The 12,684-nt window shown below is 41.4% G+C and overlaps 1 protein-coding gene across 1 annotated transcript in view; it reads right to left on the bottom strand.

The window, feature by feature from the left end:
• Positions 1-12,684, bottom strand: part of LOC120794157 (cytohesin-3-like) — a 33,800-nt gene that overhangs the window by 19,489 nt on the left and 1,627 nt on the right. Inside the window, exons 2-3 of the mRNA XM_040134908.1 lie at positions 922-1,004; positions 401-465 (exon numbers count right to left, since the gene is read on the bottom strand). Coding sequence (XP_039990842.1) covers positions 401-465; positions 922-1,004 — 148 coding nt within the window. The remainder of the gene's footprint in view (positions 1-400; positions 466-921; positions 1,005-12,684) is intronic.

Below are 12,684 nucleotides of genomic sequence, written 5' to 3'. Positions count from 1 at the left end.
ACTAACAGTCAATCTGCAATGTAACAGCTCTGCCAACATTCCATCTTTACTAAGCCTACAATGTTCAGTTTTTGTTGTCATAGAGGTGATAATTAAAGTATGTGTTTTCGTATTGAGGTAGCATTATAGTGAGAGGTGTTTTTGCTATTCTGCCCCCTCCCACTAACTATGACCTCAGTAAGTCGATTTTACACATCTCCAACCAAATGTTAACAAAAAGTGAACATTATAAGCCTGGTAAAGGTTGACTTTATAGCAGAGCTGTTGTACAGATTGTACAGGTGTACTTTCAAACTGCAAAGCGCTTGAAAATACTTGATGAATGCTGGAAACATCATGTACACAAACTACATCGATGCCGGAGATGGTGTGACAAAGCATGTTGGCCTCAGCGACTTACCTTTCTCCAACGCACGTCAGCTGCTCGATCTCCGTCATGACCTCTGCTATCTCAAACTTCAACCTCTGAGAGAGAAGAGTGGGACAGGTCAAAGTTGGTTTCTTTCTTTAAGTTAAAACAGATTAAAGCACAGAGCTTGACAGCATGAGATGAGACTGTGCGCAGTGGAAACTGTATGCAGTGGAAAATTCATCATCATTTTTGAGCAAATTGGGTGTGCAAAGATGTACTGTCGGTCAATTTGCATCCCGCACAGCATGCAAATTGACCTACAGTGCTGCAGTAGACAGGCAAAAAGGAAATGAGTCCAGAAATGATAAATGTATATACTGTGCTGTCTAAATATTTTTAAAGTTTTCCCAGTTTCACAAGAAAATGATCTACATTACATGAAATGTATTAGTAAAAACAAGACTAACATACAAAGCACCACTAATGATCGGAGGCTTTTCCAGCTACTGAGATGAAGCTCAAATGTATCCTTTATGTACAGTAAATGCTCATATGCCCCAACCACACACCTCAATATCATCGAGCAGCTCTCTCTTCCTGCGTCGAATGTTTGACAGCTCATCCCTCTCCTCCAGGGACAGATCCTCCGGAACTGTAAGACATGATGGAGAAAACACAGCGGACTTTAACTCTCATTTGTACACAGCTCCCATCCTTCTTTCCATCAGCTCTCCTTGCAACCTGCGCAACAGAAAAAGGCAGAGACCACAGGGCAAGTAACAGGATCGCGATAGATGGGGGGGGGGGTGAGCCCTAAATCCAGTCTAGTACCTACAAGTTCACAGCAGAGAGGGAAAATCAGCTTGAAGATTCATCCCTCCACATACAGTGAAGTGACAGGAGTGCTGCCGCTGCTGCGGCTGCATAGACTGTTTCTCCTTGTTCTGCCAGAGCAACACATATCAGGAGCCTGCATGTTCGTCTTAATTAACTGAAGAAAGAGAGGAGGCGAAGGATCTTAATTATTCCACTTGAAAGTGTCTTGCCCCTTCCCTCCTTCTCCATCTGGCTCAGGGGGGATTCTATTAATAAAACCAATCCAGATTAAGTTTTCTTTCATTACATGTGAATTTGGTGATTTAACACGGCCTACAAACCTGATTCCCCCGGCCGTGAGGCTTTTATAGCTCCGGGCAAAAATGAGCAAGAAGGGAGGATGACTTGCTCTCTGCTCGGTGCTCCTCGCCATCTTTTTTAATCTTTACTCCTCTCTCCTCTCTCTCTGTTTCATTCTCCCCCCAAGCAAACTTTATTTCTCAATTTTCTCCAGCTTTCTGACACACAGAGAGCCTGTGTGATCTTGCTTCATTATGCGAGCTCAGAGGCAGAAAACACAAATCTCTTAATAGGAAACTGACACATCTAATATCACAGCCGCGGCTTTGTGCCTACATGTTGCTAAAGGAGATATATATTTAAAAAAAAAGAAACATCGCTTGTTACTTTCCCTTGCAGGCGGCAATCTGCGCCAATTAAAAGTGAAAGAAGGTCACTGGGCTGAAGAGGAAGCATTCAGCCCACTTATAATTCGACAGCTTGTAAAAGAGTTGCAATCAGGGGAGCCAAGTGTTGTTGTAGATGGTATTCAAATAAACAATGAGACAAAAAGCACTTCCTGACCTAGTTATGCAATTCTGAAGCACCGTGATGAGGCTCAGGTAAACAGTGGGAGAGAGAGCTGAGGGATTTCTTTTGTGGGCCATGTTTTCAACAGACAACAGAGGGGGATATAAAGTATGAAAATAAAGATGTTAATTAGAGTTGCTAACCTCTGGCTAATTCACAGCACTTCAGCAATACAACTGTGAGTGCTGTGAATGTGGCTTTAAAGCCAGTTGGTGCTCCTAAAAAATTTCCAGACTGCTACACAATTCTTCAATCTTTTACTTGAGGAATGTTTTCTAATTTTTTTGGCCTAGATGCGATGAAATTAGGACGGCGCTTGTGTCTGACATTTTTTGAAGACACTCCTACTTGCTTTCTTCATGAGAGTCTGATAAGGAGATTGATTCCGATCTTCTATCTTAAATATACGGCTACAACCAGCCGCTAGCTTAGCTTAGCATAAAGACTGACAGCTAGCCAACCAGCACCTCTAAAGGTTACTAATTTACTAATAAACTTTCAGACAGCCGGGCTAACTGTTTCCCCGTTTCCAGTCTCTATGCCAAGCTAACTGGCAGATGACTGTGGCTTCATATTCAAACAGACAAATGTGGGAATGGCATCCATCTTCTCATCTAACTCTCATCAACAAAGGAAATACAGGTATTACCGCAAATGTGAAACTTTTATGAAATGTCAACATTTTTGACAAAGATCCACCCAGTCGCATTTTGACTAAGAATGGAGGGTTGATGCATTTTTATCTAAATCCACATTTCAAACTTCAAAAGGTTGTTACTGTCACAACACTGTTCCAGTTCTGCTAAAACTAAGGGATGACACATATTGGTACTAAGTGGCTCAAGGTTTAGGCACATCATTTTTTTCAATTCTGTCATGAATTGGTGTAAGAGAGATCATACACAAATCAGACTATATTTTTTAGAGGTGAAAGAATGAATTTACTGGTCAATCAAAGGAGATTTAGTCTGCAACAATTCCTGTAATCAGTAATCAGTATTTAAGTAAATTTGTCTGTAAGATTGATTGAAAACTTGAAAAACACTTACATTCCAGTCAGCCTTAGCTGTACTTTGTGTTTAATGATAATTAGCATGCTAACACCCTAAACTGAGGTAAGCATGCTAAACTATAGACCTGCTTAACAAATTGTTAACATGCAGATGTTACCATTTAGCTCAAAGCACTGCTGTGCCTGTGTACAGAGCTGCTAGCATAACTGTAGACTTAGTCTTGTTTTAAAAAAAAAAAAGTTAAAAAAAATACACTGATTCTGATGTTTGTTTGTTTTTTAAGTTTTCAATCATTGTAATACTGAATATTGGTAACTGTGATAGGCAATTTTGATTTTATTTGACATTTCATAGACTAGATGATTGATCATTAAAAAAAATTACTAAAAAATAGTCAGATTTATAAATAGTGAAAAAAAATCAATAGTTACAACCATAACATTAGAATTCTTTTTAAGTAATTTGCCCTCAGGAAGATAATGTGCACACAGCAGACAGCCTCATGTTTTCCATTTGCCTGAGGCTGTGCATTAGCTAATGGAAATATCCACTGGCTGCAACAATGTGCATGATTACATTCTTCCTTCATTACTAATCTAATGAAAAGCAGAGGATGCACCCTTTAATAAAAGCTCACCACCATTAATGGCAAAGCATTGCCATTATCCTCCAATCCAGGTCTCTCTTACTAGAATTACTGTAATATATAGCATGTCCTTCAAATACACATTAGATAATAAAGAGGACTTTAACACCAGCACTAATGTCTCTTTTCCAGTGGATAATCTTGTTTAGTGGTGGGGGGCTCCTCTACAGAGGTGGTCCACCAATTACATTATTAACACACTTCCCCCAGTGACCTCCTCCTACTGATTGAGGAAATGAGTTTAGTGTCTTCAGCAAGCACAGAAGGAGTTGTGGGACCGAAGCTGGTCACTACTTTCCGATTGGCTCAAACCACAGCCAATCTTGAATGATCACCTACTAAAATCAATTGTGTTGTGAGTCATTGCTTCATAGTAAACAGAACACCTGGGGCGCGGTCGTCCAGTAGTTGGGTAGCTGTAGTTTATGAGGCACTGATTTTGATTTGTGTGCGAGCTAAATGAGCAGAAAACTAGACTTGAAACACATTTTAATCTCTGTGACTTAAAAAAAAAAAAATCTAGTAAATAAGGTCACAGATATCCACTGTATTGAGTGGTGAGTTGAGAGGGTCCAAAGGGTTTAAACTCCAACATGTGCACCACAGAACAAGAGGTTCCAGTAATTTCTCCCCGAAAAACAAAATCCCTCAAAATCTACTTTTAGGAGTAAATCCCCTGCTGCTCTTCACACCCAAAACTAACAACTGTCCCTGACCACCTACTGAAACCAGAGGATTTAATGGCATTTTAACTAAAGCAGGGATGCCTTGGCACACACAAACCATCACCAGTCTACATCGGTTTCACAACTTTGACAATGTTTATTTTGGACGCAAACAGGAGAAGCCACTTCGTAAGACTGGACAGAGCGAAAAACTTATTCGATTGCCAGGCCTTGAGAGCTGATTCATACTATTATTCATACCATTTTTGCAGTGAAAAGCAGCAAGGTACTCAGAGCACATGGAGCTCAGAGCGAAAATCCCACGCTCACTTAACACTGGCTGCAGTCCCATTTTTCACCGGCTCGTGTGTGTGAGAGGGGATTTGTCCAGATCCACTGGCTTTAAACTAGTGACTTTACCCGATGTGGTGTCTTTTAAGGTGGTTGAGCTTTGAAGAGAAGATAACCCTTTTATCCCCCTTGGCCCTGCGACACAATGGGACACATGCAGGAAGGCAGGGGAAACTTCATCTGCAGACTCTAATCTGAAGTCCGCCACCCCCAATCCTTCTAACTGTATACGAAGACATGCTCTGCATTACAGCCGGGGTCATACATACAGACAAACGTGTGGATAGAACCGCACATGAGCACATACACACCAAGGCCAGCTGGCACTAATCCCACACACTCGCCCTCCCCGCCGCTCTTTAAGCCCAATACAAGTCTGTTACAGCGGAAGTGTGATGTATAACAGCATATACACAAATGTTGCCGCCGACCAGTCGCCGCCTGACTTTAACGTACTTTGCCTCAGTGATGCTGGATAAAATAATGTGACACTAAGTGTAGCAGCAGATAGTCTGGTGAAGCTGGATGCACAGGCACTTTGGCTCTGAGCCACAAAGCAGGAATGATAGGATGTCAGCACAAAGGCCAATGGCCAAAGAGGTTATGATACAGAGGGCGAAAGGTCATGCACACAGGAGTCTACATGCATGTGTAAAAGGCATGCTGCTATGTGGCAATAAGCAGCAGGCAGTATTTAGAGAAGGTACACAGCTGAGACTTTTTATTCTATTCCATTCCCTTAAAAAAGTCAATCCAAAAAGTGTTAATTTCCAAGACCAAGTTAATTATGATAAATATCTACAATAGCTCTTCTTAAGCTTTTTATTTTTTTTTTTACAATTGCAGCTGAAAAAAACGATTATTTTAATGACTGACTGATCTGCCGATAATCCCTTCGGCTGATTGATTTTCTGCTTGGTCCATAAAATGTCAGAAAACCTTTTTTTTTTTTTTTTTTTTCAACCCACAGTCCAAAACCCAAAGATATTTAATTTACTATCACATATGATACAGGAAATTTTTGTTCTGTTAATCAAATAATTCCCTTTAGATTGTATGTATTTCTGATAAATCTGTTTGATGTGGTATCTGTGCCTGTGAAATCATGCATTATTACAATGCACTGTGCTGCAGCACGTGCTGTTCTGTAATGATTTAGTAACAACAATCCTGTCTTTTGCGTGAGAAGACCCATTTGGGGAGCTAATATGGCTTCGAGTTTTTAACTACCTCTGGGATCATAAGGAGAATCTGGGGCTCAGGGAGCTGAAGAGCCCTCAAACTGATTGCTCTGGTTAATCTGCAGTTTTGGTGAGGGACCTCCTGCTGTGAATGCATTTGTGCGAGTGTGTGGTTGCGTCAGAGGTGGTCTGCACACCATGTCCTCCTTATATGACACATCTGCTCAGCATCAGCACTATGTCAATATTTCTGCCAGTGGGATCTGAGGGGCTTCCACTGCCATATGCCGGCGGCCAAAGTAACTATAATCTGATGATTTGATCGGCCTGAGAATGAATTAGATGGAAGCTGTTTCTTCTGGAATCCAGGCAGGATGGGGGGCTTTCACAGCCTGAGTGTGGTCCAAGTAGCTCACTGTTCACTCATTGCAACAGATCTCTGATGATCATCCAGGTTTTGAACACAATTTACATGGAAGCTGTAATAACCTCCAGGTTAATATCTTTCACTTTTATTCTCTGACAGGGATAGAATATCTAAAATTCGGCAAAAAAAGGGCTGAGTACTGTTGATATAGCCGTTTTAGTACTATTTGCACCTAGTTCACATTCCACTCAATCACTCTGAAATCTAGACTGTATAATATGTAACTGTTTTTATGTTAGCTGTTTTTTTGGTGTTACATATTTGGAATGGTTCTTTAACAAGTCAAACTAGATACAAACAAACTGTGTATGACTCCCTTTAAAATCACCTAATTCGCTTAAATTAGCATTTTTGTTGAATTTTATTTAAATGTAACTGCCAACGATGGCGGCTTTGCAGCAGATTTGCCATGAAGTTGCTGAAACTTCTTTTCACCTATTGTGAGGATGATGACGTGAATGGTTTTTCCTATGCAGTTGCTCGTAACTACGGTCTAAATGATATGATGTGAGCATTAGCCGCATTGGCCACACCAGCATTGTGGCTCTGGGAATGGCAATCTCAGTCTGTCAGCTGGTTTGCAAATTTTAGCATCCTAACATGCTAAACTGCGATGATGAACATGGTAAACATTACATATCATAAACATTGGTTAGCTTTGTCATTATAAACATGTTAGCATGCTGACATTATCATTTAGCTCAAATCACTGTTGTGCCTATAAGTACAACCTCATATAGCTGCTAGCTGACATGTTAAGTCCTGTTTTAGCATTTCTGTGCTTTTATCCTTGTAAAATGAATACATTACAGGCTCAGCCGAGCTCTGAATTAACTCAACAAACAAGGATAGAAGAATGGCTGGGACAATTCATTTTGAAAGGCAACAGATTTGAGGGATTCTTTCCTGACAGCACCTCTGCTGCTTCCTGGGGGTGTCAGGTGATTGACAGGAAGCCGAATGAATGTAACGCTTTATCTGATATGAACACGCTCACCTCCATTATTGTGATACATATCTAGCTTGGGAGCAATTTTGAAATCTGTACTAGGTGCTTTTCATTCTGCACACAACAATTACCAGGGACAATAAGTTTTGATATCTCCAAACATGCTGACAATGTGCAGACACGGGCAGAAAAATGGACAAGAGGAGGGTCAACCTGGACGATTGGCACTACCTTCAAACCGCCCGGTGATCTGTTCTGTGTAGGCCTCCAGCCTGCTTGTCCGGGGTGTTCCTGTGATGGTTGTGCGCCTGCCTGCAAAAACACTGACTTTGTCAGACCACCGTGATCCCACTCACAATAGGACCAGAGCAACCTTTGATCGAAACAACTGCTATAGAAACCAACGACAAAGTTTAGGTAATTGGTCTCTCTTGGTATTGTCTCCAAGTTCACTACCATTCCTTATAGATGGATCATGTTAAATATCAACCTGTCCCATGGATCAAAGACTTTCCATTAAAAGCAGCTCTGTCCTCAAACAAGTCTATTTGAAGCAGAACAGAAGAGAAAGGAAAATATACACTTCTTCCTGAAAAAGTGCAGGAAATGAAATGAGTTCCAAGACATCTTACGAAGGTGAGAAAGAGCTGGGCGTGGGTGCGGCTCTCCATACTGATGAGCCAGAAGCCAAGAACCACACATCTACCCTCCAGCCTCTTTGAACACCCCACCCTGTTTCATTCTGTCTGTATGGTCAGCTGGACCCTGTTTTCTCTTAACTCTCCTTCCAGTAAAATTAGGTGTGGATTAGTCAAACACAGTACATCTCTGCTGCCCTTAATGTCTGTCTGTGTTCCTCCCTGACTCCCGCTCATTTAATTTGCCGAGCCTTTTGTTTCCCATCTGCTCTCCGTCTCCCGCTTAAAGAGCTTCCCCTCTCGACAGCTCCAAGCAATAATTCCAGGCAAAGCGTACCTCTATTCACAATATAAGAGATGTTGTCTAACTGACAGACAGCTACAATGTCTTGTCTCCCACACACACACACACACAGACACACACTACCATGGAGATGAGAACATGTTGGGAAGCCTCCCCAGTCTTTCTCCTAATCAGGTCCATATGTAGTCTCAACACTTAAATAGTGCAGTTTGTTACAACCTCAGACTCAGTCCCCGCACATCATGCGCCAGGCAGTGTCTATGTCTGTGTTTGGGTATTTTGTCTTGTTGCATGTGGTATAATGTTCTGTATGTTTAATCTTCTAATGTTGCACCACAAAACCCATAATCTTGGCAGTCAAATGAATTTCTGTTCTTTCCAAATCTCCCTTTAAGCCTTTAAACAACACTGCCAGCCTGCCGGGTCAACCAGCGAGATTGCAAAGAGTACATTTTAGCACATTTTTTGGCATCTGTGTCAACACGCATAAGAGACACGTTTTGTCTAAACCATTGCAGACGTTCATTTCAGGCTACTGAGATGCTGTACGCCATTTGGAAGAGGGGACTTAAATCCAGCTCCCTGCTTTTATACCAAAAAGGAAATTCTTTCTGCTGCCAGGTGACTAAAACACGTGTAAAGTACATCAGACATGCAAGCAAAGGCTTTTAAAAGGATTGGGATACAATTACATATTGCCACACAGTATTGACGGTACTGGTATTTGTCACGTGTTAATTTGGGAAATGCCTATAATCACTTTTTAGTTCTGTGCAGTAAATATATGAAGCTACCGCCAGCAGCTGGTTAGCTTAGCTTAAGATCAAGACTTGGAACAAGGGGGAAACAGCAAGCTTGGCTCTGTCCAAAGACAACAAAATCAATACAGAAACAGTACGGCACAGAACCCTCTGTAAGAGGTGGTGTTGGTTGTTGGATTTTGTTACCTTTGGACAGAGCCAGGCCAGCTGTTCCCCCGTTTCCAGTCTTTATGCTAAGCTGACCCTCTCCTGGCTCCAGCTTCATATTTAGCAAGAATGGTATCAATCTTCTCATTTAAGTCTAGGCAAGAAAGCGAATACCTCTGGAAAAGTCAAAACATTCTTTCAATGGCTAGCTGTGAAACTAATTTTTGGCAGATGAGTCATGCATTTTAGGGCTAGCAATTATTTAAAATGCCCATTATGAATTCTCAGAGTCCATAGTGATGTCTTTAGATGTCTTTTTTTTAATTCCAATAACAGTCCAAAATGGGTTTTGGACTGTTATTGGAATCAGTTTTGCTTTAAAAAATAGTCAAACACGTAATCTGTCATCAAAATAGTTGCTGATTGATTCTCTGCTGATCAACTAATAGACTAATCATTTCAGCTCTAATGCATTTCACTTATAAGCTGCACATGAAGCACATCTCCAGGGTGTCATCAGGCAGACGAAACATGCGGATGCAGAGAGAAACAGATGTCTGAGCTCCGTTTCATTGCTGTCTAGCCATTCAGCACCAACCACTTACTTTAAGCTAGCCAGCCTCGCAGGGCCAAGTTATAGCTGTAGCCCAAATTCGCCCCAAGTGACTTTCTGATGTCCTCCCACACACTCCCCTACAGCCACAACAAAGACCGTACCCTAATCACACCAACTTCCCCTTCTTACCAACTAATCCCCCTCAGAACTACAGTCCTATATGCCAAGAAGCCACACATACTGTACAATATAGTGTGTCGATTCCGGGTTTTTCAAAAGCCCCCTGAGGTTGGGTTTCATGCTTGCCGTTGTGAATGTTGACATGCAATGACTCCATAAAGCCAGACGTCCATTAAGTTTGAGTAACTGACTTCAAAAAATGCAGAGAAGAAATGCGCAGAATTTCTTTCTAAGGGAGATATTTAATTCCGAAAGAAGCCCAGTCAGAAAGCCAAGGTGTGCATTCATGATTCTGCACTAAGACACTGCCATGTGTACGCCATTAAAAAGCCCACACAGACAAAACATTAGTTCTGCAGTCAGATACAAATTCTTATTTTAGCACACACACTCACGCGTTCAGTCCAAAGAGAATAGAAGAATCAGAGGAAAAGTGTTCCCCATTCAACTTTTCCCACGGTCAGATAGAGCGAAGAGTGTTGATTGACATAGTGGGGTTATCACGACCCTTACACAGGAAATATGGTCAAGGAAACCTCACAGGACCCCAGTAAGAAACATTTTGCACATTTTTTTGGCATCTGTACCAGCAAACACAAAACATGTTTTGTTAGGAGCCTCATTCGTGACAGACATCTTCATACAGGCTCTAAAGGTGCAGCATTTTTTACTGATTTACTCAGCCCACATTAATCCTCTGACTGAAGCATCATAGAGCAACTATAAAGAAGAGAAAATACAAGAAAGCCAAGTGTTAAAATTCATGGCCTCCCTCCAGCCATTCAGTGAAGTGCTTCCCAGCCAGTTTCTGCTTCTGTGTTCTTTCCACTTCTCATTCCAGCTATACAATGATGCTGAAAATAGACACATGAGTAATAAAAACACTTAGGATTTCAAGCCTGTTGCTGATTTTCATCCATTTTGAGGCCAGGCCCTGTCTGCTCTGTGGCATGTAAACTGAGCAGAGAAGCGCCAACTCTGATTAGTGAGCACAGTAAACATGTACTAATGAATTCCATGCTACAGCTGAGTCCCACAAATAACACACAGTGGTGCAGTTATTAGTTTCATTCAGAGGTGTAGCAAAGAAATATGGATCCTGCGTGCAGGTTAGCCTCCCCATGTTCCACCATTATTCCACCCATGATGTCCCTCAACTGAGATAACAGGTCTTGGACCTGACAAAGCTCACTGTCACATCCATATACTGTTTCAGTTTCATGAGAGGTGGCTTCTGGGAGCATTAGCTGTTTATATACCATTTCTTAATCCTATAGACAATCGTGGCATCTGTTGGCCCCCATCCTCTGTTGTTCTAAGATTGGTTCAGTCGTGCAGAACAAATTATAGCCCCAACTTTGAACATATGCTGCACGCATACTGTACATACAGGCGTGAGTGCATGGTCCCTAATGTACACACATGAAGATTATGAGCATGTTTTTTGCATGCAAAAAAACACCTCAGAGCTACAAAGCACAGCCTGTCACTGGATGGATTTACGACCACTGAGCTGAAAGGTCCCCAGAAATGACCTTGACATCATATTGTAAGTTTCATCCATAGGCTAATTTTCTTGAATTCTACGCTTAAATTTATAGAATAACTATGCCCTGACAATGAGATATGTCCCTTGGAAAGACAAAAAAAAAATTTGACATCAAACTGTTCAAAAATTCATTCTTGGACACACATTTGCAATAGAGGAGCATACACCCAGGGACGCTCTAAGTGCCTGTGTTGTGATTCCAGCATATCCAGGTGTTTAGTTTCACATTCATGGTAAGTTATTTTAAAAATCAACACACTGGACAGTGCTGCACATAATCTTTCCAAGCTTGTGTCCTGCGTTTTCAGTTTGATCACAGACAGCGTGCCTCTGTGCTCTCTGACATCCTGTCACATGAGTCAGTGAACGGTATCTCTCAGACGGGCCTCATCTATGGGCGGTGCCCCCGTAGCACATGCGATTAACTGATTTTTGCAGGCACGTCTATGGCCACAGCAGGTCCTCGTGGTTTAAATTACAAAGAGGATACGGGGTCAAATCCTAAATTGTGATATGAGAATAATATTGCTTTCAACAAGACTCTGAAACAACACTTAGACCATGACATACTAAAACCTCTCCCCTGAAACACAAACACAAACAATTTACATATTGTTTGTGCACAGTTGACCGTTTTACCAGAGTAAAGCACAGTTAAGTTTCCAAAATAGGAAGACATCTTCCCCTTCTGAATTCCCCATTATACTCAGTCAATTTAATGGCAATTGGATTTTGCCAAGAATGAACAGGGCACATTTTATTACAGTTCAAAATGTATTCCATTAAAGAAGAAATTAAAAGTATGATAATGTCTAACAAGGTTATTGTATAGACCGCTGTAGTACAGCAACACAACAGTACTTAAACCTCCTTAAGGAAAAGACTTTGACCTTTTGTATACCCTAAACCCTTTAACGCACAAGTATAAACTAAACTCAATGAAATGGGTCAAACTGGGTCAATGTCACATATTGTATACGCATATTCGCTTTCACATATAGTCAGATGGTTCAGACATGAGGATAATGTTGGGGGAAAAAAGTGGAAGTTCAGATGAGGGTTACTCCTGGCTTAGCTAATCTCTCACAGTTTAACTGACAAACTGTTATCAGACTATAGCCATTTGTTTACACCACATCGCCTTCAAGGCCTTCAGCCCACAAGGCGGTTTGGATTATCTGCTCAGAAGCATCCTGTGTGTTCGTGCACTTCATCCACTATCATAGTATAACAAAGCTGCAGCCCCCATGTGAGCAGTAATCCAGGTTAGACATGCAGC

Source organism: Xiphias gladius, chromosome 9 (genome assembly GCF_016859285.1).
Source record: "Xiphias gladius isolate SHS-SW01 ecotype Sanya breed wild chromosome 9, ASM1685928v1, whole genome shotgun sequence".
In the NCBI taxonomy this organism is placed as follows: Eukaryota; Metazoa; Chordata; class Actinopteri; order Istiophoriformes; family Xiphiidae; genus Xiphias; species Xiphias gladius.
The sequence above is the reverse complement of the archived record's forward strand: the minus strand, read 5'-3'. Positions and strand labels throughout refer to the sequence as shown.